This window comes from Gekko japonicus, unplaced genomic scaffold (assembly GCF_001447785.1).
Source record: "Gekko japonicus isolate JY-2015 unplaced genomic scaffold, Gekko_japonicus_V1.1 scaffold927, whole genome shotgun sequence".
In the NCBI taxonomy this organism is placed as follows: Eukaryota; Metazoa; Chordata; class Lepidosauria; order Squamata; family Gekkonidae; genus Gekko; species Gekko japonicus.
The window spans coordinates 48,878-76,742 of NW_015169805.1; the positions used below are offsets into that span (position 1 = coordinate 48,878).

The window sequence follows — 27,865 nt, forward strand, 5'->3', positions numbered from 1 at the left end:
AAGGTTGTTAGGTTTAGAAGACCCAAGGGAAGACTCCTGCATCAATCCTTGAAGAGAAGCAACCTCCCTTGGCAGGAGACGCCAAAGGTTCTTAGAGAAAAGCCTCCTCAGATCCTGAGACCATGATCTCTGCGGCAAAGAGGGTGCCACCTGGGCTGTTTCCACCCCTTTGACTGGAGAACTAGGTACAAACCTCTGCATCAGCTGTGAGGCATACAATAGCTGGTTGGCTATTCACAACTTGGGGCGCCTAGCCCAATGGCTTGAGATGATCTTGTTTTTGCCATTAACCTTTCGGGCCTTGGCAGTTTCAATCAGTGGCAAAGGGTCCTGGAAAGCCAGGAGACCTAGCCTTAGTGCCCTGAGGGGTAGATTCCCCATCTGCTACCCAGACCTTGGTAAAACACACTGGGCATTGATGAGAGACCGGAGGAGGGCCCAGTATCAGGAAAAATCGCAGCCACGCATGATAAGCCTCTCGACGGGGTATATGCAGGTATGCCTCTGATGGATCAGTCAAGGCCAGGAAGTCCTGATTCCCACTTACTTCCTCATTCTGTCTTACTTCCTGCTCAGCCACTTGAAGCCTAGAATGGCCCTGACATCCCCATTTTTCTAGGGAACTAGAGAAGGAACCCAGTAGACACCCCCCCCCCTGTCCTTACGCACCTAACACTGGGGCTGCTCCTGTGTCCAGGAGGTGCAGGACGGCCTACTGTGAAGGAAAAAGAAATTCTGGGCACAAGGATTTCTTGGAACTGTGTGATTCCAATGGACGAGCTAGCTATAGGCAGCTGTTCTACTGCTGCTTTGACTGCCGTCTCCCCACGGCATTACAAAGAGATCTAAAAGGAAGGAAAGTGGTTCTTGGACATACCGTCTTCTCCTTCTAAAAGCAGAGGACTTCTTTTCCTTTCCTTTTCTTTCTTTTTTTGTTCTTTTCTGCCACGAGATATTAGGCCATACCTTTGTCAATTAACTGTCAATTAATTAAATAAACTAAATGAGAACAGATAAAAGGAAGTGTGGCATGGAATTCACTGCCACGGGCGGTGACGGTGGCTACAAGCATGGACAGCTTCAAGAGGGAATTGGATAAACATATGAAGCACAGGTCCATCAGTGGCTATTAGCCACAAAGTATACAGATAGGAGCTCTCAGTCTGGGGCAAGTGATGCTCTGTATTCTTGGTGCTTGGGGGGAGGGGGGGCAACAGTGGGAGGGCTTCTAGTGTCCTGGCCCCACTGATAGACCTCCTGATGGCACCTTGTATTTTTGGCCACTGTGTGACAGAGTGTTGGGCTGGATGGGCCACTGGTCTGATCCAACATTGGCTTTTCTTATGTTAAACCCCTTTAAGGGTACACCAGCCACCCTGGTCAGATGTCCAGGACTAGGTGGCTCTGGCAAATTAGCAGCAAACCATGGAAGCTCTACATGCTGTTAAGGGAACCTCAAGGTCCTTGCAAAAAGCCTGTTAGGTCCGTGTATTGAAACGATCTTTAGGAAGACCTCCTGCCTCCAATGGAAGCACTCAATTAGAGCACAGGCTAACCACTGGGCCAGCCACTAGTAACACCTGGAATCTCTTTATTACCTCTAGTACCAAGGAGTAAACTTGGAGGGGGGAATGGTTAACTTTTGGTCTAGCAGAAGTTTCCCATTCAGTAATGCTTAGTAAAAAAAAAACTACAGGGAGAGGAATCCCAGTGGGGGGCGCCTCCCCCCCCCCCTTAGAGAGAGTTCTGACTGAGCCACCTGGAAATTATGGACTGGGTCTTGCCCCCTTTAGGGATTGCCTGAGATCTCCAATATACGTGGTATGTGAAAAACTGCCGTGTCCTGAATCAGACTATTGATTCATCAAGATCAGTATGTCTACTCAGATCGGCAGTGGCTCTCCAGTGTCCCAGGCTGAGGTCTTTCACATCACCTACTACCTGGTCCTTTCAACTGGAGATGCCAGGGAGCGAACCGGGGACCCTCTGCATAACAAGCAGATGCTCTGCCACTGAGCCATGTCCCCTTCCTTGGGAAGTATCCTGGCCCCCTGAAAGAAGGAGCATGCCTGCACAGAGGTAACCACAGGCTGTTCCTCTGGCTGCTCCCCATCCTCTTTAGGGGATGAGGAATCAGACACCTCAGAGTCTCCATCCTGATAACCCAACAGGAGCTGCAGGACTCCCTGCTACGCCCGGATAAAACAGCTGAATGGAGGATACCTTCCCTGTCAACTGGGAGACCTTGGAGGAATTCTCATGTCTTGGCCGGACCGACTACTGGCCTCCTTTATTTCCCTCCCTGATCGAGACTAGTAAGTCGGCTTGGGCATTTTAAAAACCCAAGGGGATCTGGGAATGAGCCGCTTTCTATAGCGTTTCCAGATGGAACCTCGGAATGAGTTGGAGTCCAGGGAATTAGGAGTTCTCATGGCATACACCTCCCGAAGGCTCTGAGACCATGCTTTCTGGAGGTTGCGATGCAGAGAGGCCTGCCTGCAGTGACAGCTCCTGCCTAAACGGAGGCTTTCCCAGGGGGTGAAAACTCCAGAAACTTTAAACTGGCTTCATCCTTCATGGGGCTCAGGAGAGACAGAGAGAGTCATAGCTGAAGGCAGGGCAGATTCCTCTCCTCGAAGCCAGCCCTTCTGCAACCCCGAATGCCGCGCAGAGGGCCGAGGCACTTTTGTGTAGCTGCTTCCTGCACTTCAAGCCCCTTAGAGGTGAGGATGGGGGGGAAGGGACACCAGGCCTTAGTGCTGGAGACCCCGCAGAAGCACCAGATTGGGAGATGCTGTTGGCAAGATGTGTGTGTGTCACTGGCTCCCGGTTTCTCTCTGCCGTTGGTGTGCAGTAAGGGAAAGGGGACTCCCTCGCCACCCTTTCCCACCTTGCAGAACTCATCCCCCAGAACTGAAACTGAAAAGGGCTTTTCTACAATAAACTGGTGAGGTCTTACCGAGGTTCTCGAGGGTCTGGAAGGCCACAGCTGTCTCCGTGCCAATGCTCTGCTTTGCAACTGGTGCCTCCTGACCTCTCGGGAACTGCATGGAGGGCCGGGGCACTCCAGAGCATTTGTAGCCAGTTCTACATGCCCCCATAGGGCGATGGGGAGGGCTCCCAGGCTGAGGTCTTCCGGGCCTTTAAGACAAACTGGCTGGCTCTGACTGAGCTGATCTTACCATAGAGGTATCCTGTGCACTCTCCCCACCAGACCCCCCCTTCTACCGGGCTGTCTTACTGCAGTTCAGGCAGGGGGTCACTGGGGCACTCGCTGTTCCCCTGTTGTTCCGACAAAGCCTGGCCTGTAGGAGCTTGCCAGGGTCTCAGTGTTCCTTCAACAGGCTCCTGCACTCTACCACACCCCTGAGATCGTTGGAGGGGGCGGGTGCTCCTGGCCCAAAAGTTGAAGACCTTGGTGGGAGTCTGCAGTCTGGCTGTGCGCACTAGGGAGCTCCTGGTGTCTTCACCCTTCAACACTCGCTCGCTGTCCCTCCTAAGCGACGTGGGAGAGAGGAGTGAACCCATTCCTTCCCGTGTGAGCCTCCTTCTCATGGGGACTTGCTAGAAGTTCTTGAAGGTATGCTGGTTTGACGGGATTATGGTGCTCTATGGAGTGCTGCAAGAGACGTCCTGATGCTATGCAGGCCGAAAAGACTGGAAACTTCCGGGACAAGCTCCTCCCCTCCGGGATCGCAAGGACTAATGACCCTACCTGCAGAGGAGGAGGAACTATATCCCAGAAGTGAAGACTGTCCCACCCCTAGGACCACTGGAGAAATGAGAATGCAAAGCGAAAGTATAAAATGCTAACTTCCCCTCAGGATGCATACTTACTCTGAGCAAGCAGCAAGCAGCCGAAGGCAACCACCACCACGAAAATGGCACAGATAGCATCCAGGCGTACAGCAAACCATCTGGAGGTAGTTAAAAATAAGAACCAAGACTCTAAAAAGAAAAAGGGAAAAGTTTGGTGTTTCTTTTCTTTTTTATGACGTCATGAAGTTCCAAGCTAAACACAAAGAACAAGAAGCAAAATCTCTGAGACCAATTCAGGAAGTTTCGGCAGTGAGGCAGCCAGAACACCAAAAGAATCTACTGTTATGACAGTTTTTTGTTGTTGTTCTGCTATCAAGTCACAAGTGACTTATGGCAACTCCATGGGGTTTTTTGCTATTGCCTGCCTCTGTGTCAGAACCCTGGTATTCTTTGGTGATCTGCCTTCCAAATACTGACCACAGCCAACCCTACTTAGCTTCCAAGATCTTGACAAGATCAGGCAAGCCTGGGCTATCCAGGTCACAGCGTATGACACTGTATCGACAGAGAATTCCACTTGCCCTTCCCATAGGGTTCCCAAGTACTTACCGTGATCCAGCGGGGGAAACATGCTCCCCAGCCGGACCATTCCTGTAACGCACCATGCCGTCGCCAGGAAGAGATGCCGGGTGACACTCTGGCAATGGGGCTGAAAACTCGATGGTACCATCGAGTTTCCAGCCCCATTGCCAGAGTGTCGCCTGGCGTCACTTCCTGGTGACGGCATGGTGCGGCGCATCTGTTGTCCCCGCAGGAATGATCCTGCAAAGACGTCTGTGTCCCCCGCCGAATCACGGTAAGTACTTGGGAAGCCTGCCTTCCCAACATAATATTTGAAGAAACTTTCGCTGAAATTATAATTTAGTAGAGTGTAACAAACTATCTATGGACTTTGGAGAGCTAGCGTTTTCCACTCCCCCTCCTGCTGCAGCCCCGAGCCCCCGGAAATTTTGCTTGGGGGGGGGAGAGAAAAGCGGAGTATCAAGAAACAGTGGGAGAGGAAAATCTGTGGAAATCATTGCTCCCTCTTTCACAAACAGAAACTATCCGGCTGGATACATACCAACATTCTTAAAAATTAAAAATGAAGTGACTGAAATCGTACATCTTCACTGAACTTGTCTGACCGCTACACCTGAAGGTTTTGGACTAATGAGCTACCACCAGGATTTCTTAGCAACACAGATTTTCATATATCTGGTAGTCATTTTTTGAGCCACTACAATTGCACAGGGTCAAGAGAGCCTGCCTTCGGCAGGGAGGGCAGGATAAAAATTGGAGGCCCCTGCATAGCATGTGTGGCACTGGCTCACACAACCAGCATCTTCACAGAGACTGGATGGACTGAACAAGAATCCTTAAACTTTACCTCCTGCTCAAGATAAAGTAATTTAAACATCCACAACAGCAAGCTCACAATACACAAAATGAGCTCTCGTTCCTGGCAAACACCTCAGGAATATTTAAAAGGGAAGGAGTACAGACAGTCACCTGTGCTCAAGGCGAATTTTTCAAGTCCACAAGAAAGGGTTTCCAAGGAAACTAGAATGTAGAAAAACCAAGAGTTTCTTGTGGCAGTGACTCACGAAAGCTCAAATCCTACCAAAAATTTTGTTAGTCTTTAGGGTGCTACTGGACTCTTGCTCTTTTCTACTGGTACAGACAGACAGACATGGTTACTCATCTTGATCTAAGAGCTTCTTAATTGATTCGACCGTCCTACATATCAACCTCACTCCTATCTATGTTAGATCAGGATGTAGGTAGGAGTGGGAAAGGGACACAACCATCATGTGACCCAACCAAGATTAAGGAACTTGTTCACACACTGATTCACATTCTGAGAGTACTGGTATTACACTTGAAAGGGAATGGAAGACATTCAGAAAAGTGGAATACACTCAACCCAGGCCAGTATTCCTGGAAACTCATTTGAGGAAGATACATCGGGACCCATTTATACAGGTAGCAGACTTAAGTGGCAATGTCCCTTCTGGACTGTATTACTTCTGGCTTCAGATGATGGGTTGCTCCTCTGTAGGGGAAAAAATCATGTCAGAGAAAAGGCTAGCTGACTCTTGTTCCCTGACATGCTAATTTTCTGTGAGCAGGGAGGTAATCACATACCCCCTCCCACATACATGTCTATATACCAGAATCTTGGAGCAGCACAGTCCCAGGGAAGCTTTGCCACTGGGTCTAAATAAACAGGGTTTAGAAGCAAAATGTCTGCTTTAGTTTTTGCAAACCTGAGTGCAGGTCTTGATGGGCATCAAACAACTCTTGGAATCTTTGCCCCGCTTTAAAAGCTCGAATAGTCCAAAGTCCCTGGAGAGATGATGACAGATGGGAGAATACTGGGCTTCGAGCTGCAACATGGAGATTAAGTGAATATTATAACCCATCGGCAGTGTTCAGTCTTACAACTAGACACTCAATTTATCTGAATAAATGCATGCTATTTACTACCCAACTTATAAAACAAGAAAAGGCAGTTTCTTTCTAGGGTTTCTTATTAACAAACTATTCTGTGGCTCTCCGAGATGTTCTGCTCAAGTTCAGGGAAGTAAGACACCTTTTTCAGACGATATTTCTGTGGACTGGTGCAAGGGCAACACAGATTTCCACAAGAGGAACTCCTGAGTGGCTTGCCATCTGCTGTATGACAGGGCTATTTTTGGGCAGGAACGCACAGGAACGGAGTTCCGGCTGGCTTCAGAGTTGGCCACGCCCACTATAGCCAAAACCTCTGCGTGCCTGGCTACAGAGGGAAGGCCTGGAGAGCGACACACACACCCGTGACTCTGAGGCAGGCGGGCCAGGGGGGCCCCTGGAAGGATCGGGGAGGCATTTAAATGCTTCCCGGCCTGTCCAAGGGCCGGCTTGCCCGGGCTCCCCACAGCCACGGGGTGCCCAGACAAGCCAAGGGAAGGCATGGGGTGTGGCCTAATATGCTAATGAGCTGTGCTGTTAGGTATGGCCTAATATGCTAATGAGTTCCTGCTGGGCTTTTTCTGCAAAAAAAGCCCTGTGTATGAACATTGTTCACTGGAGAAGGCAGCTACAGGAGAAGCAGCAGGCAGGGCTTTCTAAGCTCCAAGAAAGAAGGAATTAGTAGAGTGAGGGACAGAGGTTTAGCCTGCCAAGGATGTGGGCTCTCTGAGAAGAGATGCCAATCATCAAGTATCAAACGGAAGTTATTTGGGGGTTTAGAATGAGGCAGGAAGGCCTTTTGCCTCCAGTGCATGATGGGAATGGCAGATCCGAGCCTAAGGGAGGAGCAGGGCCTGTGATAAAAAGCACCTTTTGCAAATCCCCCAAAAGTGCAAACGCCCCACTGGATTAACCCATCACAGCACAGGTCCAACGAACCCAGCGACTATTAACAAGCCAATGCAATACAGTACAGAGCTGCAGTGGCTCAAGTGGTTAAGACGCTGAACTGCAGCCTGTGGAAGGTCGGTAGTTCAGCAGTTTGAGACCCGAGTCTGCCTCATGACGGAGTGAGCTCCCGTCTCTAGTTCCAGCTCCTGCCAACCTAGCAGTTCGAAAGCAAGAAATTGCAAGTAGATAAATAGGTACCACTTCGGTGGGAAGGTAACAGCGTTCCGTGCGCCTTGGTGTTTAGTCATGCCGGCCACATGACCACGGAAACGTCTTCGGACAGCGCTGGCTCTTCGGCTTTGAAACGGAGATGAGCACCGCAACCCTAGAGTCGGACTCGGCTGGCTTTCGAGCAAGGGAAACCTTTACCTTTACCTTTTACAGTACAGTGAGGAGTTCTGTTCTCTCACAACTACATTATGATATTTCTTGTAAGCCACATTCTGTCAGCCTTCAATTTTGTCATTCGTCAAGCCAGGAGCAACACAGCAGACTCCCCTTTCTCAATCCTGCACAAACTCAAGCTTTCTTTCCCCGCTCTTGGCTTTCATCATGATTTAGTATTATATCTGTACCAATTTAGCCATGATTAATATTAAGGATGTCTCTTGAACAAGATTTGCACAGTTGTTTAAACCCTGGCTAAAACAGGAACCCTAGTGAGCACTAACCATGGTTATCTGAAGAAGTGTGCATGCACACGAAAGCTGATACCCAGAATTAAACTTTGTTGGTCTTAAAGATGCCACTAGGCTCAAACTTTGTTCCATGGTTATAATTGGTGCAGATGTGATGCAAAACCTGGTTAAAGAAGGGAGACAAATTCATGGTAGGAAGGAGAAGGGGCATGTGATCCCTTAGGCTTGGATCCCATATTAAATTTCTGTTAAGGAAGGGGGGTGATAAGAGCATAAGAGAAGCTATGTTGGATCAGGTCTTTGGCCCACTCAGTCCAACACTCTGTGTCACGCAGTGGCCAAAACCCAGGTACCATCAGGAGGTCCACCAGCAGGGCCAGAATTCCAGAAGCCTAAAAAATCCAAACACCAGGGCCATGTACAAGTAGGGAGACTTTTCTGGAAACCTAGAATGCCTAGGTTTGCAGGAAACCCCCAAAATTTAATAAAAACAATTGTAGTGGATAACCCCTCCCCCAGATGGAGAATGCTGATTGAGATATTGTGAAAGCTCACATGATCACAGTCAGAACTATGGGGTTGCCTAGCAACAACTGAGGCAGTAGAATCCGGGCCTAGGCAACTTTACCCTGACAGCAACTTGGAAATAGGGGGAAAGAAACAACAGAACAGCTAATGACCGGGGGGGGGGAGCTGGAAAAAAGTGAGGACATTGTGGAGGATGGGATTTCTTTCATCGGTCATTTTTGCAGGTCATTTTGCATTTTTGCAGGCAACTTATTACACTCCCATCTTACATCCCATCCCGGAAAAAGCGGAACAGCGAAGACCGGCGCCGGAGGAGGGTCGCCGCCGGACTGTCCCCTCGCAAAAAGAAGATCTGCTACAACAAGATAAAGGTGCCTGGTAGGTTTCTCACCTTCCCTTCATATGTGGCCCTAGATTAGATTGGTTAAATCGGAATTGTAAGCCGCTCAGAGCCCCTAGGGGGTGAGCGGTATAGAAGCCGAATGAAATAAATAAATAAAATAAATAAATAAAAATCAAATCATATCAATACACTTACTTGTGGATTCTAGACGTTTAATATCTCTTGATGTATCCAAGAAATACCGACGAAGAAAGATAAAAAGAATAAGAAGTGGGACTAAAGGGATGAGAATCCATGGAATCACAACAACGGCCACTCCAACCACGCCACAAATCTGAAACAGAACCTGCAACAACAAAATCACATAGCAGCCCGATTAAGCCCAAAGTCTCCTTTTTGTTTATTTTTAATGTTTTTGGTTTAAGGGCACAAAGAACTCATAAAAACCATTCATTTCAGTTCCTGTACCAATCCCAATACCATTCATTCTGGCATCTATATGCTTTGGGTCACAGTCCCCAATTTTCTAATCCTTTCTTTGCTGGTCACTTCCTTCTTACACCCAGTGAAGAGCACTTCCTGACCTTAGGCCCCCTCTACCGTGTTCCTCTGCTCTACTTTCTCCATGCCTTCACTACATACTGTGGTCCTTTTCGTACTAGACCTTAAATCCTGATTCAACTCTGTCCCCGAACTTACATTCTATACTACATGCGATTTCACCTCTGTAATTATCTTGGGGTATTTTTACATTCTACACTACACGCGAGTTCACCCCTGTAATTATCTTGGGGTATTTTTCATTTTCACATTACACTGAGGTCACCCCAGTTTCGCCCCACTCTTGTCCTGGGATAAACGGATGCTGTTATAACCAGGGATAAATGCAAGGTATTGTGTCACGAGTTAAACTGATAAAACCAGGGATGAGATCCAAGTGCGGAAAGGACCTGTGTCTTCACGCCCTTGTACTTGCAGCCACTACCAATTTTGCCTCATACTTTTAGTCTCTCTGGCTAGACAGACATAAAGTGCTTTAGTTAAAGCTTCATTCACAGACAGACTTCACTTTTATTACATTCACACCCTGAGGAAAATTACTAGAGAGACACTGAGAGAGAAAAAAGATTATAAAATAAAGTGTTCTTTATTTGGGAATTTGGGGGCTCTAGTGATATTAAGCTACAACACTCAGTTGCCGCACTAGAGCTGTTGAAGGGGAAGCCATATATTATTAATATAACAAAACTAGGATGCAAATTAGAAGGGAAAAATCCTAGGATGACTAAGATGGAAGTCTGACTCCATCTTTGGAATGAATTTCAGACAACTCTACACCATCTGATCGCTATCAAATTTACAACAGGGCGGATCACGCTAACATTCATGCATTTTAGAAAATCAAACTTGCATGCAAATGAACTTTTAATGAAGTAATCTCCAAAGGCAGACACAGCTATGTATAAATAGCGACTAAGCTCATCTTTTTTAACAGTAGAGGGACTTAAGTGCCTATTTTCCCGAAAGTTCTTTCTCCCGTGCAGGTTGAACAGCATCCTTAGAAAATAGAATCACTACTCACAACACTGCTGTTGTAAGAGCAGGAATCTGAAGGACCAATTGTACGCACATGCACAAATTACATATTACACACACACACACACACACACACATATATATGCACACAACTGTTTTTCTCCTTTCTCTCTATCTCCCATTAAAACATATTAAAAACATGGGCCTGAGATAGCTGTGACAGAAACTGCTCTTTTCAAGAACACCTCTGACAGAACAATGGCTTGCCCAAAGTCATCCAGCAGCTGCATGTGGAAGAGTGGGGAATCAAACCCGGTTCTCCCAGATTAGAGTCTGCGCACCTAACCATTACACCAAACTGGCTGTAGGTAATGTTTGCCACACCAAAATGACTGCTATGGTGTATGTGTATGTGTGAGGGGGAACCAATCACAAAATGTTGGGAAGTTCAACAAAATGTTAAGAGGTTCCAAGCCAAACATCCTCCGATGATGCAGAAAGCTGTTCTGAAATGCATTCACTTTTGGGCTCTTCTGAGACATCTATTCTAGTGCAACAGAAGAAAACCAGGACTGACTCTTGGGTTTGGGTAAGAAGTAAGTGGACACCAAGAAACACAGTGGAAGACGCCATGCTGCCCATGGACAGAATTTTGAAGAACCCTAATCTAAAATGAAATTCAAGGCAAATTTGGGATAGTCTGCTTCGGTAAAACATGGCCAAGAGTTTCAAGGGAAGAAAGAATTGTGGTGAGATTGAAGAACCAGCTCTTTCAGTTCAGTGCCTGGCTGTCTAAAAATATATATATATTCTTACTTGCTACAACCAACTAGATGACTATTGTTGGGTCTATTCCAAGCACAAGTATTTGAATCTGTTTGCTATTCTCAAGACTACTATTCATCATTTCCCCTAGCAGACATTATTTTTTGGCCAGCAAAGAAATAATTTTTTGCTATCAACACTACTTCATCTGCCAGAAAACTTGCAGATGAGCCAGTGTATTGTTTTTAGATCTCATGAAAAGTGGAAGAGTTCTTAAGTTCTGTACAGAATGTGCACAAATACCTACGAGCGCATTTTGGAGGAGGGTTTTTGCCAGTGATAAAGTCTTGTACTCAGATCTGTTTAACTCATTATGCATATTTATGTACTAAGATGCAACATCAGTAAACATATCTTGGCAATTCAAATTATGTTTAAAGACTTTTCCCCCGTTGAATCAAAAAGTGAAATCTTTTTTGCCAAACGGGAAAAACCGACTTTGTTTGTAAGCACGGTTAAGTCATATCTTTAGTATATCAATAGTTCAAGGCAATCTAGAAGATTTGTACTTTATCACCATTTAGAACAGGATTGTTACACTCTATGACTGACAGGAGAATTAAAAGATTTGGAGCAGCAGAGAAGGTGTTAGAAATGTTAATGACCTTGCTTGGTCTTTTCTTTTGCTCTCCTCCCCCCTCCCTCCCACTAGCTATGTTACCAGCATGGCAAGTTATTTTATAAAATGTTCTGAAAGGATAAATGCTCCAAGCAAAAGGAAATTTAGAATGCAAAAAAAGAAACACAGAACAAGTTCGGGTAGCCCAGAATGTTTCCTTGAAGCCTGGATTAAATGCAAATATGTGGCACAGCAGAGGGTTTCAATGAGCACATGAATTTGCCTGCTACTGAGTCAGTCCCTTCATTTACCAAGGTCAGGTCTACGCGGAGTTGGTCGCGGCTCTCCACCATTTCATGTTAAGTTCTTTCACATCATCTGCTACCTAAACCCTTTCACCTGAGATGCTGGGGATTAAACCTGGGACTTCCTACATGCAAAGCAGATGTTCTGCCGTAGTCTCATGGCCCCTCCCGCCAAAAGCTAGGGGGAATATCTGAAGCGGGACAGGAAGGAGATAAGGAAATCTGAAGCAGCACAGAAGTCCTCAAAACGGGGGGGGGGCGATGCAAGGCAGAGGCATCCCGTGTGTCTTAGAACACAGGCAGTATTCTAAGGTTTACAAAGCCATCAAAAGGCATATTAAAAAAAAAACTTCTCAGGGAAAAGAGAGGGGGTAATAAGCTATTTCGCACATTACATTGCAGAAAACCTGTGTCCGCCACAGAGCCATAGGCAGTCCTAACTCTGTCAAACTGACCTGCATGATGCATGAATGTGCCATATTCATGCTTTACAGTTTCCAGTGAATGCCTAGACAACAGGGGTCCCCAACCTTTTTCAGCCTGCAGGCACATTTGGAATTCTGAGAGGGGGTGGTGAACACTATCTCGAAATGACTGCCAAAGAAGAACGGATGGAATATCTCTTTCATCACACTTTCTGGGAAGAAGGGGAAATACAACCACACACCGGCTAAGGAAAGCCCAGTTGCTCACTAGTCCTCCCGATCTTCCAGTGGAAAACCCTTCCATTGAATGAGGGCACCCAGTAACAAGCCCTGCCTTACAATGGCTCCACCCTCTTTCTGAAACTTGGCAGGCACCAAGGGAAGTAGTGGGGGTACAATGTTGGGGAACACCCTGCTATACATTATGAAATGTGAAGAGGTGCAAAGGCATTCATTCCTCTGCGTCTGACTCTCTGTTTTCTTAGTGCCTTAGTCATCCTTTCCCCACCCAACCTACTCATACCTGCCCCCTCACAAATAGGCAGGGCCCCATGAGAGGGAACTACTGCCATAATTCGAATGCTATCTAAGTAATCCTGCTGCTTCTTTCCCGCCAAAGAGGTTAGATTCCAAGAAGGAGGAGGAGGAGGAGGAGGAGGAGGAGATTGGATTTGTACCCCGCCCTTCACTACCCAAAGGTGTCTCAGAGCGGCTTACAAACTCCTTTCCCTTCCCCTCCCCACAACAGACAGGTAGGTGGGGCTAAGAGAGCTCTGACAGAAACTGCTCTTTTTCAAGAACAGCTGTGACAGAACTATGGCTTGCCCAAGGTTATCCAGCAGGTGCAAATGGAGGAGTGGGGAATCAAACCCAGTTCTCCAAGATTAGAGTCTGCGCACTTAACCACTACGCCAAACTGGCTCTCGGAAGACCTCTGGCCCAGTCTTTCCTACATCAGTCTTTCCTACATCCGGCACAACAAAGCTGGTAAGAATTAAAGTAACATGCACTACATCTTCCCACTCCCTACCTGCTCAACCGACTAAAGATGACACTGACAAAGAAAAGTCTCGTGCATGGCAATCTACAACAGATAAGAGGCTTGTTAAATTTACCAGTTAGGTTAAAATTATGCCAAATTAAGCCATTAAGCTTGTAATTTAAAACCAGTACCACAGAAGTACTTGCATTAGTTGTCCAAGATGACACATTTTCAGAAGTTTTCCTCATACATCCTTACAGAGCAGGTGAAAAAAGAAAAAGAAAAGTGGGATATGGTGGAAGAAGCACTTGGGAAGATCTTAAAATGACAACGTCAATGCGAGGCTAAGAGAAGCCGGAATGCCTTCAACACACTTTCCCTGACGTTTCCACACAACGAAATATAAGGGTCAGTGGTAGTGAAACAAACAGCGGCAGTTCCACTCCTTCGCACTTATGAAAGCAAGTGACCCAAAGCTATTCTTGTCGTCTTAGGCCCTTTTTTGTTCTTAATATCCAGATGCAGCAGCCTTTTTATTTCAAAGAAATGACTGTGGCCACCTCGCTTGCATTTTTCCTTTTCTTCAACGTTTTCACTTCATAAAGCTGCAGTCAATGTGTTTTTGTGTGCGGTGAGAAGGGAGTGACATTTCTAGTGGTGGTCTTGTCCACAGCCCACATTGGTGGCTCAAGTAGTCTCAGGATTAGGTCTTTGTGTGCGATGAAAGGATATGAAAAGTCAGTTATTTAAACTCAGTCAAGCTGTTGATTTTGGGGAGAAAAAAGGGGGTTTTCAATTCAACTTGCTTCAATAAATCACTGCCCTTTTTTTTCCAAGGGCAGCTGCAGATAGCACACAATGTTCCCTCAGAAACAAAGCGAGGTCTGAGGTGGGCTTTAAAAAATGCGACTTTTTTTTTTAAAGGGGGCGGGGTGAAACAGAAATAAAAGTTCATGGGCAAAATAGTTTCCAATGTCCTACAAATTGACCTAATAAGCAGCTCTCTGGTCCAGGAAAATGCAGTTATAATCAAAATGTCAGAAAACAAATGTTTTGTAACTAACCACTGTGGCTTTTGGTGTATCGATATCTAATGTCAAAAAAGGACAGGGAAGCGACAATGGAGGGGTGAGAGAAAACACAACTAGAATAATTTAAGAGGCAATATTTTTCAAAGTTGCAAAGTAGAATCACCAAGAGGGCCATTCTTAAAGCTCTCCACAGGTAACAAAGCTTTCCAAACAGTTTAAATCTAGACTTCTGGAGGAAGAGGGCTTCATATGTTATGAAATAACAGCTTATGCATGTCTCACAACTTTCTCACTCAAATCCCCCCTTTTGACTGGAATTAAATCCCACTGGGTACAAGGAGACTTAATTCAAAATGTGCACAGATTGCAGCTGAAATCTTGTGAACGTTTATTTACTCGTGTCTGGACCGCTAAATACAGAGGAGTCTAGGTAAGCATGCACAGAATCACACTGTATGTGACTTTCTTGGTTTCAACTAATGAGGCAGCATGGTGGGGAAGGGGGGGGAGAGAAATCACTTAAAGGAACAACTCTTTGCTCCCATAAAACTGCCTATACTAATCATATTAATTACAACTGTGATACAAGCAAATTGACAATATGACCACGGAAATTTAAATTTCTCTTAAAATTCACACTCCCAGCTCTGAAAGGCTTAAAAGCAACACTATGGTTTTCACAGAGAGGTGGGTTTTTTATTTAATTCTCTTCAGCGCATTCCTTGAAGCATCCCAAGGTCCTGACAGGCCAGGTTTATTTGTGCAGAACTGAAATATGCAACTGCTTGTCTAGCAAAAAGGCTGGAAGGCTTCTCAATGACCAAACGATAACTCGGAAAATGGACCACTTCTCCGATGCAAATCCTCTCAAGAAAAGCTTCTCCACACAAAGTGAGAGAAGAACCAGTTACTGCATTGTTTACTGAGTTTCACTTGATTCCTCCTGACAACCATTTGAACAATGACTGTTGGGAAATGTCCCTCAAAGAATCAACAACAATGGGAGAGGCTCAGCGCTTTTATACTTCGTTAATACTGATTCCTTTCTCTCTCTCGCTCTCTTTTTTAAGGAGAAAATATTTCTTCCTGAAGGGATTAGAGGATGTCTTATAAAAGACACCTGCAAACAAAACAAGTGACAAAGGATCTCTATCATATTCCATAACAGTTATCCTTTGTACAAAGCTAGGCTTCTCCAGACGTAAATAAACCAGCGGTCCTTCACAATTCAGCTGAACATACATCAACTAAATCAGTACTGCCAATATTCAATTGAGGTAAAAGACGAGGAGGAGGGCTGAACGGAAGACAAGCCATACCGCATATCTAAAAAGAAGGCATCTAAGAGAGTCTTATGCCCAACAAAATATTGGAAGAGCATGGGTATGAAGGATAAATTCATTTATCCCTGAATGAACCCTTCATATGGCAGTATACAATATGCTTTTACATTGCCAGGGGCTTATATGCTATCACTTTTGTTCGTTTGTTTGGTTGGTTGGTTGGTTGGTCGCTTGGTTTTTTAGGCTATCAAGTCACAGCTGACTTATGGTGACCCCGGTGGGGTTTTCAAGGCAAGAGATGTTCAGAGGTGGTTTGCCATTGCCTGCCTCCACATCACAACCCTGGCATTCCTTGGTGGCCTCCCATCCAAATACTAACCAGGGCTGACCCTGCTTAGCTTCCAAGACCTGACGAGATCACGCTTGCCTGGGCATCTCTGGTTAGGAAGTCCAAATCTTTCATTTGGCCCATGAGGCCTACTGTTGCAGGGCAGTTTCAGGTGGGTAGCCCTGTCAATAGAACACATTCAAGTCCAGTAATACCTTAAAAGACCAACACAATTCCCCACAATATTCTATTGGCAGAAGGGTTCAAATTTGTCTTCTCACAGTGGCAGGATACAACCCCAGGGACTCTGAGACCTAAACTAGGAAACCTGTGATTTGAAGATAGAACCCAGGTTAAACAGCTTGGATCTTTACAACTTAAGAGCCCTCTTTAGCACATAGAAACCAGCAGGAGTCTAGAATACTGGCCCATGTGTTAGGCAAGTAGTATGGAGGCTCTGGCTTGGCCCAATCTGATATAAACTGCTGGTTAAGAGACAGTCCTTGTTCACATTAACAATGGCTAAAGGTTGCTACATATAGAACCCTTAAATGACGAGGTCACTGGGAAAAGCCGGGGAGAATTTGTCCAGACCCACTCCCACAGTAAAATCCTACATAGAGTTACTCCAGTCTAAGCCTACAGAAATCAATGAGCTGAGACTGGAACAACACTGCATAAGACTGCACTGCCAGTATCTCAACCACAGCTAAGAGATGGGGACTCACTGTTTCTCCATCAAGTGTAAATCAAGCACTATATATTCTGCCTATGTCATAAGAGTCCATTGGTCAAAGAGGAGCCCAGTGTTCCTATCTGAGCAAGGGATACAACATTCAGCAGTAGAAAGCCACTCTGAAAAAGTGAGTGCTCTGAACTGCATGGTTTAATTGTCATGTGCTCCTGTTTTTTTCGGTCTGATGCAAGACATTAATAGGCTATAAATCTAGCATAAGATGGCTGTAAGATACAAGTGTGGAACAGCCAAGTTGTGCCTAGTAAACATTCATACATCCAACGAAACAAAGTGCCATGGCTTACCAAGGGCACCTTGCCATTTGGTATTGCAAAACTGCAAGAAGCAGCTTAGTATTTGTTTCAAAGCAATAGACACAACTGACCAGGACAGTCCGCTATGATAGTTCACAAGTTTTTTGCCCAGTTTAGATTTTCTTGTATATTTTAGTATGCCTGTAAGTTTAAAGGCTTAATATATTGTGTTAGAAAGATAGAAATGTAAGAAGAAAGAGAGCTTATAAAGTAGATTTAAAAACGGCAAGTTTCCTAAAATCTGTTGAACCACAGAGTCCTTGAAAAGCAGGACAAGATGCAGTAGGAAACTTTGGGTTTCTCCCCCCCCCCAACACTGCTGACAAGATTAGTCTTCCTTTTTAAAGAAGAAAGGATACCACTCAGTAGATTGCTATGTCAATGTTTTACTTTCAAGAGAAATGGAAAACACAGAATGTGTTAACACTGCGTAAACACTACTTTTTAAAGCCCGCATTTAAATCAAATGTTCCACTTCCTTCCTCAAAATATGGTTTTGTATAAAATAAAGTACTAGTGTATGTCAGAAAAGCAATAGATGCCGATACAAATGTGACCGTAGCAGTCACATTAAAAGTGAATGCACAGTTTTTGTTTAGTCAAATATTTATCCATCACCTTTCCTGTTTGCTCAAGGTGGCAGTTCCCAAAATAAGGGCCCAAAGAACATAGACAACAGAGCCAGGGGTTCAGAACATAACAAGGCTGGTTTCCCAGCTGGTACACAAGCAGTTGCCAAAGAAAACGTGCTATCTCCCTAGATTCGCTCTTCCTTATCTGCAACAAAATTTAGTAACTAACTCACAAATAACCCATAAGTGGTTGAATGGAACTCCATTAAAAGGCAGAAACGGTGGCAATCAGATCACAGTGACTAGTTGGGTTTTGCTTGTAATGGTGAGTTGTATTTCTTAAAGCTATTGTTAGGCCAATAAAGGTTATTGGAACTGGAATTGGAGTTGTACTTCCCCTGCTTTTGTTGTGCAGTTATGTTTTCAGCAAGTGTCGCTTATCACTTTTATTCGGATGAACTCCTTTGCTGATGCAGTTATTATCTAAATCCTGGCTCTCCCCATCACCCCCCCCACACACACACACACACATACGTGATTATTGGTACAAGTTGGTGGAGAGCTCACCCCTTTCAATTCGGCATGAGCCATAGGTCCCCCTCTCCATGCTGACTGGTATATATTCTTTTCTCTGCCAGTCCACTGAGCCCAAAGGAATGGACATCCAAATGTCTTCTGTCTTTGTCACGTATGGAGACGCTCCAAGTTCATTCTTGATTTAAGCAGTGACGTGTCTGTGAAGCTCTGGCACCAGACCATATAACTCCAATTGTGAGGTCACTACACAGGCTGCCAATCAGATTCCAGGCTCCACTCCAGTCGCTGATGCTTAGTTTTATGATCTCAGGTCCACATATCTAAAGGACTGCCTCTCCCTGCAGGTTCTCATGTGGCAGTTTCCTTCTACTGTCAGTACTCTGGTTTTCTACCAGCCATGGTGACTGAGGGGAACTACTGAAACAAAAAGAATATGTATTAAATTATCCATACTTTGCATAAGTATATTGAACTTGTACGGCAACTTTTTTGTCTTGGTCTACTCTCTAGGGTTGCTGGGTCCTTGTTGTTGTGGCCTCTGTGTAAGACAGGATGCTGGACCAGATGGACCACTGGTCTGATTCAGCAGGGCTCTTCTTATGTTCTTAGGCATGATTAAAACAATTTTAAAAACAGTTAAAATACATACAAGACATAGACACGTTGGTTAAGAAAGAGGGATCCTTGAGGGAATGCCCAACAAAACAAGAAAGTTTTAACTCACTGGTGAGAGATGGCAACAGAAGGGGACAGATGAATCACTCTGAGGAGAGAGTTTTCGAACTTTGGTGCTATGACCGAGAAGGCCCTCTCCTGGGTTCCCACCGGGCTGATCTCAGATGGCAGGGGCACCCAAAGCAGGGCCTCCTAAGATGACCGTAAAGGTGAGGAAGGTTCATAAAGGATTAGGTGGTCCTTCAGATATACTGGTCCCAAATCATATAGGGCTTTGAAGGTCAAGACCAGCACCCTGAATTGTGCCTGGAAACAAACTGGAAGTCAGTACAGATAGGTGAAGACTGGAGTGATTTGGCCCCTATGACCCACACCAGTCAACATCCTGTCTGCAGTGTTCTGTACCAGTCTAATTTTCCAAACACTTCCAGGCTAGCCCGATCCCGTCAGATCTCGGAAGCTAAGCAGGGTCAGCCCTGGCTAGTATTTGGAAGGATGACCTCCAAGGAATACAAGAGACATGACGCAGAGGCAGACAACGGCAAACCACCTCTGAAACATCTCTTGCTTTAAAAACAAGTCTAGCTCGCCACCTAGTGGTGCATAACACTAAAGACCTAGAACTTCTGGATGCCAGACAATCTTAGGCTCTCCTGGCTATTCTACACACACAATGCCATACGGTGATTGTTATTATTTCCAAAGACATTTCAAGGGCAGCCCCACACAGAGAGCACTGCAATAATCTAATCTAGATACAACCAAAGCACACACCAGAGCAGCCAGATTCCCCCACCCCTCGAAAATATAGGACCTGTCTAACCAGTCGAACTTGGTAAAAGGCACTCTTGGCTACAGCTGCTACCTGCTTACCCAGCAGTTGGCCCGGGTCCAACAGACAACCCCCCAGACTGTGGACCTGTTTCTTCAAAGGAGGTGCAACCCACCCAGAATAGGTGACACCTTAAATCCCAGCTCAGGACTTCCACCCACCAGCAATACTTCCATCTTGTTGGGATTAAGCTTCAGTTTATTAGCCTGCTGCCACTCCAAAACTGCCTCTATGTACCAGTTCAGGGTTTCTTAGAGACTCCCAGGCATCAGCTGAAAGAGCCCGATAGAGCTGAGTGGCATCCACATATTGATGACAACCCCGTCCAAATCTCCACATGACCTCACCCAGCAGTTTCATGTCGATGTTAAAGAGCATATGGGGCAAAGATGGAATACTGCGGAACACCACAGGCCAAAGTCCAAGAGGCTGAACAGCAGTCCCCCAGTATCATCTTCTGAAATCTAGTCTTTAAGTAGGACCAGAACCACCACAGAACATGCCTTCCAAACCCAGTCCAGATAGACAATCCAGAAGGATACCAAGACTGATGGTACTGAAAGTGCTGAGAGGTCCAGGAGAATCAAAAGAGTCACACTCCCTCTGTCCATCTCCCAGCGCAGGTCATCCACCAAGGCAACCAAGGCTGTTTCAGCCCCATAACCAGTCCTAAACCTAGAGTGGAAGGGGTCTAAACAATTTGCCCCATTCAGGAAAGCTCAGAGTTGTCCAGCCACCACCTGTTCAATCACCTTGCTCAAGAATGGAACGTTTATGACTGGTCGACATTTACTGAGATCTCTTGGGTCAAGGGTACACTTCTTTAAAAGTGGATGTAGCACAGCCTGTTTCAAGGCTGGGGTGTGACCACCCTTTCTATTAAGGTAGCATTAACTACCCCTCAAACCCATTCAGCCAGCCCCTCCCTGGAAGAACAAGGGTCATACAAGGAAGTGGAAGCCTCAAACTTGCAGGATTCTGTCCTCATCCTTAGACTGAATAAACTGAAGAGTTTCCCACACAATTGGACAAGTCAGTACCTTGGCACCATCTGACCCTGTCACTGCTACTGTAGACTCCAAGTCGGAATGGATGCAAGAGATTTTGTCTGCAAAGTGCTGAGCAAAACAGTTACGGTGGACCACTGAGCAGTCTACCTCCTGCTTCAGGCAAGATCACAACAGGCCTCTGACCACCCAGAACAGCTTGCTGGCCTACATTATGCAATGAAATGGTGGCAGGAAAGTGTTGTTTCTTTACCTCCACTGCTGCCACAAAGTATGCTTTAAAATGAACTTTTGCCTGTATTCTATTGGATTTGATCCAAGTCTTCTTCCACTTTTGTTCTAGCTGCCTCCCTTGTACTTTCATCGCCTGCAGCCCCTCAGTAAACCACAGGGCCACCTGGGCCCTAACACCTGAGAGAGGGCGCCTAGGAGCGATCCTGTCTACTGCCTGGGCATTTTCTCATTCTAGAGGGTCAACCAGGGCATCAGCAGGAGGACCAACCCTATCAACAAGATAATTCCCCGAAGGCATCAGAAAGCCATTCGGAGCCACATGGCTTCAGGGATGGATCACCTTAACGGATCCCCCACCCCTGCTTATCCCCGTAAGCGTAAACCCGAGCAGTGAAAAAGGAACCATCGTCAATTCCTCCACCCTCTGATTACATTCCTCCTGCCAAGAACAAAATACCAGATCAAGACTGTGACTAGCATGCCCTGACCTGGATAGCCCAGGCAAGCCCAATCTCGTCAGATCTCGGAAGCTAAACAGGGCCGACCCTGGCAAGTATTTGGATGGGAGACTGCCTTGGAATACCAGAAGGGGGAGGCGGGGGCAGGCTTTATCCAGCCACCTCTCTGAATGTCCTCCAGGCCCCCAGTAGGGGTCAGTCACCAGAGGTCATCATGACTTCCAGGTGCACACACGCTCACATGCACATAGATTTTTTTTAAAAAGAGCGTGACTAGCACAATGTGTAGGACCAGACGTTACTTGACGCAGGCCCATGGTTCTCAGGGAAGCCATGAAATCCTGTGCCGCTCCTGACAACACAGCCTCGGCATGAATGTTGAAGTGCTCTGGAACAACCAGCCTAGGGTCCCTCAACACCATCCCCGAGACCAGCTCTGAGAGGTCAGGTAGGGAGACTGTCAGGCATCAGGGTGGGCGGCGGTACACTAGCAGAATCCCAGTCCTGTCTCTCAATCACAGCATTAGGTATACAGCCTCAAAATCAGTAGTATTCTGGATGGGGCACCATGCTAGGGGGACAGAATGCTTATAGACTACAGCAATACCACCTCCCTGCCTGCCAGACCTATGTCGATATATCACCTAGTGCCCTGGAGATTAATACCTCCCCCCTCCCCTAGCCAAGTCTCAGTGATACCTTCCAGGCAGTGTTCCCTCTAAGCTAAGTTAGGGTGAGCTAGCTCACAGTTTTTTATCCTCCGGCTCACACACTTTTGCCTTAGCTGAGGAAGGATGGCTTCAGAGCAAACTAATTTTATGCAGTAGCCAAATTGCTCGTGCACAACTTTAATCCCGCGGTAGCTCACCAAAGTAGGACTTTTTGCTCACAAGACTCCACAGCCTAGAGGGATCCTTGCTTCCGGGTCAGCCCTCTCATCCGGGATTAACTCCTGGAGGGCTGCTGTTTCCCCTCTGGCACTTAGCAGCTGGATTCTATAGCCTGCTGCGTGTTTATACGACTGCCAACATCACTTTGGCTGGAAACCATAAGGGGCAGGCGTCTACTGTCCCTTCCCTAGCCTACCCTTTTCACACTACCATATCTCCCCCTGCCCCACAAACCATCCATCATGGTGCCACCTCTCAACCTATTCTGTCCCATGGGGTTTCTATTCTGATCCCTGGCTACGAGGCCATCCAATTTATGTAATTCGTCCCCCTCAGAAAAGATGACAGGGGGTGAGATCACATGGACAGACGTTGATAACACATGAACTTTATATACAAGGTCATGTACATCACAAATAGGAAGATTTGAGTCTGGTAGGACTGTCAACACCAACATGACTTCCAGGCTGTAAGCTTTCAGGAGTCAAAGCTCCCTTTCTCAGAACTTTGACTCTTGAAAGCTACCCTGGGAAAGATATCCTGGGAATCTGGTTGGTCTCTAATGTGCTACAGGACTTGCATAGTGCTCTTCTATGCATACCAATGAAAAGTCTAGCTGTCCTCCTCTGCGTGAATAAGAATGCCACCTCAGATTCAAGCTACGGAATGATCGGAGTACAACAGGAATCCCAAAACAAGGCCCGCAAGACAGACTACTCTATGGGGAGTGTGAGGCGCAAGTTTTGCCCTGTGGAGAAGCCATTAACAAGCCAGTTCATTGCCACAGAGTTAATTCCTCGCTACTTCCCCAACAACTTTTGCACTTAAACTGCTCTCTCTTTTTCTTTGTATTTATAACAAGTTTTTTCTTTTGTTCTCATTACAGCTATTATTTTCAGCCCTATTATCACTAATCTCTTCTTTGTAAATAGCCACACCTGTTTTAATCCCAAACAGTGCGGTAAACATTGGCTTCTTTGAGGAAGTACACGCATAATTAGGTTAATCGGTGCTATCTTTTCATGTGAGCTGACTGTTTCTTTACTGTGGACATATTTCATAACGCTGCAGCAGGCTTGCCATATGGCCCCAAGGCAAAACTAGATGCAACTTACCAAGCATGTAGCTACTGCATACAGAAACCCTGACACGACGGTAAGCTGTGAAGGAGCCAACACCTCCCTGCCCCCGATTACTCATTCCTTCCCCCCCCCGCACTCCAATTTGACTACACCCTTCTTAAACAATTTCTTTCATTAAAAACCAGTTGAAATTCTAACAAAAATATCGACACAAACATTGAAAGAGAGAGAGAGAGAGACTATAAATACAACATCAGATTCTACAACAGTTTCTGCTTTTACCTGTATAAAGTCCAGGAATGTTAACGGAAGTAAGTCGTCCAGGTGGCCAATGTCTTTGGAGAAACGATTTAGAATCCTTCCTGTAAAACAGGATGTGAGAGAAATTGAAGTTTGTTTGTTGGAATCATGGGGGTGTGTGGCTGGTGGTTTGGTTATCCCATTCAAAACAGAAAGTATTTTTAAACTCCGTTTCACTGTAAATTGGCTTGATGATCTAATTAAATCAAAACAAAACTGCTGACACTGACATGCAGTTGAACCAATTTATCAGCGGGTATAAAGTCAGTCAATGTTACCTCTACAAAAAGGACAAAAATTTGCATATGCAAAAAGAGTTGCACTGAATTACTTCTCAAGCATGCCCAGTTTCAAGATCACTCTCACTAATCCCTTATTACCAACGGTGAGCAACAGAGGAGCGTCTCCCCCTACATCAGTACTTGATGAAACAACTGGAGCCAAGCTGGGCCTAGACTGAGCCACGCGTCTGGATAGAAGATACGCTGGTAACTCTGAGCATTTCAGCTAATTAGATTTCAAGGAAGGTTTCAACACAGTAGGCATGATGAGTGCATACCCACTGACGTTGCAGCTATTTCTAAAATCGGAGTTCTGCTACTGTTTAGTGGATGTAGCACATCCTTTCTATAAAGAATAAACATATCTCCTATCAAGGGTCACCAGCCTTTTATTTAATGAGAGCTACTTCTGAGGAAAGAAGAAGATCCTAAGATATCTCTCCCCGCCACAAGCTGCACAGGAAAAATATTATGAAATAAAAGCTTTGTATGGGAAAGAAAGAGTAGAGCAGACCTTTTCCCAATCTTTTTCTGGGTCTTCTAAAGCAGCTGCTAATGGGTGGGGTGTGGAAGTAGTTCAATGGGGGGAAATTGTTAAAAATTTACAAAAAAAAATCACAGGAGTAGCTGTGTTGTAGCAAAATAAAACAAAAGGTCCAGTGGGACTTTAAAGACTAACATCATTTATTTCTATCTGAGTTTTTGTGAGACACGCTCACTTCTCCCCACAACATCTACCTGCAAGCGGGATATGCCATCTCCTGCCAGCCCTACATTCCACAGATTGTCCATCCTTGACCCTTTGCTACGCTAGCAATAATAACAGAATACCTATCAATATGTACATGATCTTCTCAGACAAGTTTCTATTATGGCACAGGGTTGCCAGGCTCCTGCCAGGGGCAAGGGGTCTCCCACTCCGGGATCCCTCCTCCAGGCGTTGATCCGCTGGCTGGTGGGGCAGCTTACCAGCAGCAAAAGAAAACCTATGCTGGCATCGCTGGCAATGTCACTTCCAGAGTGCACTGGAAGTGACATATTCGCATCATGGGACACTCTGGGCAAAAACTCTATGGTAAAAATGACCTCTACCATAACAGCTTTCCCCCAAATTCCAGAGTATTCCTATGATGCCAGTGAGGTGATGACATCACTTCCAGTGCATGCCAGAAGCAATGTCATTGCCAGTGCTGGCCTAGGCCTCTCTTTGCCGCAAGTAACTCCCCCCATTCTCCCACCAGTTGCTAAGTGGTACCTGGCAACCCTATCATGGTGGGTCCCAAATTCTTTAATCTGTGGGATATAAGATTGAGAACCATTGTTTTAGGGGATGCACAGGATACTCTGTAGCTGCTGATGAGCTACTGTTAGCTCACAAATGACATGGTGTAGACCCCTGAAATGGCTAATATGTAAGCACTGACTAAAGCATTCATTGTTCTGTTTTCTGACACTTTAACTATGTGAAATTTCTGCCAGGACAAGAGTCCTTTAATTACTGACATTAAAATCTTCTTATATTTATCAATAACTTCTTCAGAAACAAGCACAGGACAGAATACTCAATTTAAAAGATGGTTATTATACCATGCCGAAAGATTTTAATGAGGAAAAAAGAACATTTTGCATTACTCATGCCGCAGGATTACATGTGCCTACGATTTCAATGACTGGCTACTACCTGAGCATATACTGCAACAAATTAGAAGTCAATGTTTGTTTGAAAATATTACCCACGCTATTGCTTCATAAAGCAGTAGAAAGCAGTAAAAAGTCAGAAAGCTCCGAAAGAACTTGCTTTTAAAACAATGACCACAGATATTCCACGCCACAACAGCCCTGTCAACCACTGCTGTGCCCAGAGAACTTGTTGCAGAGTTGGGCCTGGAGTCCTCCTTCTAGGCAGTCCTGGACAGCCTTGAGTGCCACTGAATACTATTTGGCAATCCCCCCCAAAAAAAAATATATATATCTTGGAGCCATGAATTGGGTGAGCACCATTTACACTGTGAGCGGAAATCAGCCTCATCTGACGCTGGATTCCAAAGCTTTATGTTAAAACCAGCACTCTGGAGTTTCAATTCACTTTCCGAGTGCGGCTAATTTGGATTCGAGACATTTTGTCCGAAGTTGCTTCAACGTGGGGATTTCCCACACACACAGAATGCAGGAAGCCCCAAGGTGAGAGGGGAATATCCATATGATGTCTAAGCATGACTCATGGAATTCCTGGGTCTTTCCCCTGAGAGCCAGAGAAAAGCATAGCTGGTTTCTCTCCAACTCAGTCCTTGGGGGCTAGAGAGGAGTGTTTGTGTGGACGTTCCCTCTAACACCACTACACGGAAAGGGAGGGGGCTCAGCTCTCAAAATAGCACAGAGATAGCTTTCTGCTAGATGTCATCCCCCCCCCCAACTTTTTAAAAGGGCTTTCCCCCTACTTTCCCTGCTGAGCTACACTGCACTGCGGAATTCGCTGCCAGAGGATGTAGTGATGGCCACAGCTTTAAAAGGGGATTAGATAGATTCATGGAAGGTAAGTCTATCAATGGCTACTAGCCATGGTGACTGAGGAGAACCTCCACATTCAGAGGCACTAATATTCCAAGGCCCCATTAGGGGAAGGCCTCAGCCTCTGTGACTAATTGTTGGCCCTCCAGAGGAACTGGCTGGCCACTGTGTGAGACAGGATGCCGGACTAGATGTAGTACTGGTCTGATTCAGCACAGCTCTTCTTAGGTCTATTTATTTATTTGATGTATACCCCAGGTTCTGATGTTCCTGTGCCTTTAATAGTATCCTGATCTGGTCTATCAATGGCTACTAGTTATGGTGACTGAGGAGAACCTCCATATCCAGAGGCACTAAGCCTCTGAATCCCAGAGCCAGGAGGCCACATCAGGGGAAGGCCTCGGCCTCTGTGCCCGGTTGTTGGCCCTCCAGAGGAACTGGTTGGCCACTGTGTGAGACAGGATGCTGGACTAGATAGATCACTGGTCTGATCCAGCAGGGCTCTTCTTATGTTCTTATGTGCTATTTATTTACGTAAATATTTCTATCCCTATTTCCCTCCATCAAAGCAGTTTACATAAAATTTAAAAGCAAAAATACAAACTCTCATCAACATAAGTACAAATAAAAGGAAGTAAACCACAGCCTGATTCACTGCCCACCCACAGCCTGTCAGAGAAGCTTCACTTTACACAGCCTCTGAAAACTGTGCAAACATTGATGCCTTGAGAAGCCTGTTCCAGGTACAATCACTGAGGAAGAGCAAGCCCACACAGAAACCGTTATCACTGACCTGAATGGGAGGGACTACCGCTAATCCCTGGTCAGATGATCAGAGCTGCTTTGGGAGCACATATGGATGGAAGCAGTCCCATAGCTACGATGGTCCCATGTTATGAAGGGCTTCAAAGAACATCAACACCTGGATCTGAGCACTGAAGCAAACTGGCATCTTAAATTTATGGCAACATGTTCAGAATGGCAGTCTAGCTCCAAAGTCCCCAACACGGTGCCCAAATATCCTTCTGGGCCCCCACCAAGTGTTTTTAGAAACTGGGCAGAGCCATTCGGGGTTCCTTGCCCAGCAGGGCTTCTGATTAGCCACTGAAGATTTGATTGGCTGTGCAGATTAAAATAGCATTGTTTAAGGGGTAGCTGCCACCAGTGTGTTAGTTTTATTCTTTCACACACCTCTTTCCCAGTGTCTTTTAAAAATTACCCCTCTTTTCCCCTGTACTTGGGTGTCGTGTGGTGGGGAGAGGCCTCTGCCTCCTGTGGCAGCCACTCTCTGCTGGAATGACAAAGGTGCCTATGGGGTCACAAAAAGGTTGGGGGGCCCTGGTCTAGTTGCACTGTTCCACACCAATTGGAGCTTCTGTGATTGTCTTCAACGGTAGCCCCACATAGTATCTTAGAACAAGCCAATTACAGCACAGGACAGGAGAGAGAGAGG

General features: G+C 45.8%; 1 protein-coding gene across 1 annotated transcript in view; it reads right to left on the reverse strand.

Annotated features, from left to right (window-relative positions):
- The window catches only part of ABCC4 (ATP binding cassette subfamily C member 4), a 177,631-nt gene that overhangs the window by 37,301 nt on the left and 112,465 nt on the right, over positions 1–27,865 (reverse strand). The window contains exons 20-23 of the mRNA XM_015417130.1: positions 23,606–23,685; positions 8,908–9,058; positions 6,069–6,188; positions 3,838–3,948 (exon numbers count right to left, since the gene is read on the reverse strand). Of these exons, the coding sequence (XP_015272616.1) occupies positions 3,838–3,948; positions 6,069–6,188; positions 8,908–9,058; positions 23,606–23,685 (462 nt within the window). The remainder of the gene's footprint in view (positions 1–3,837; positions 3,949–6,068; positions 6,189–8,907; positions 9,059–23,605; positions 23,686–27,865) is intronic.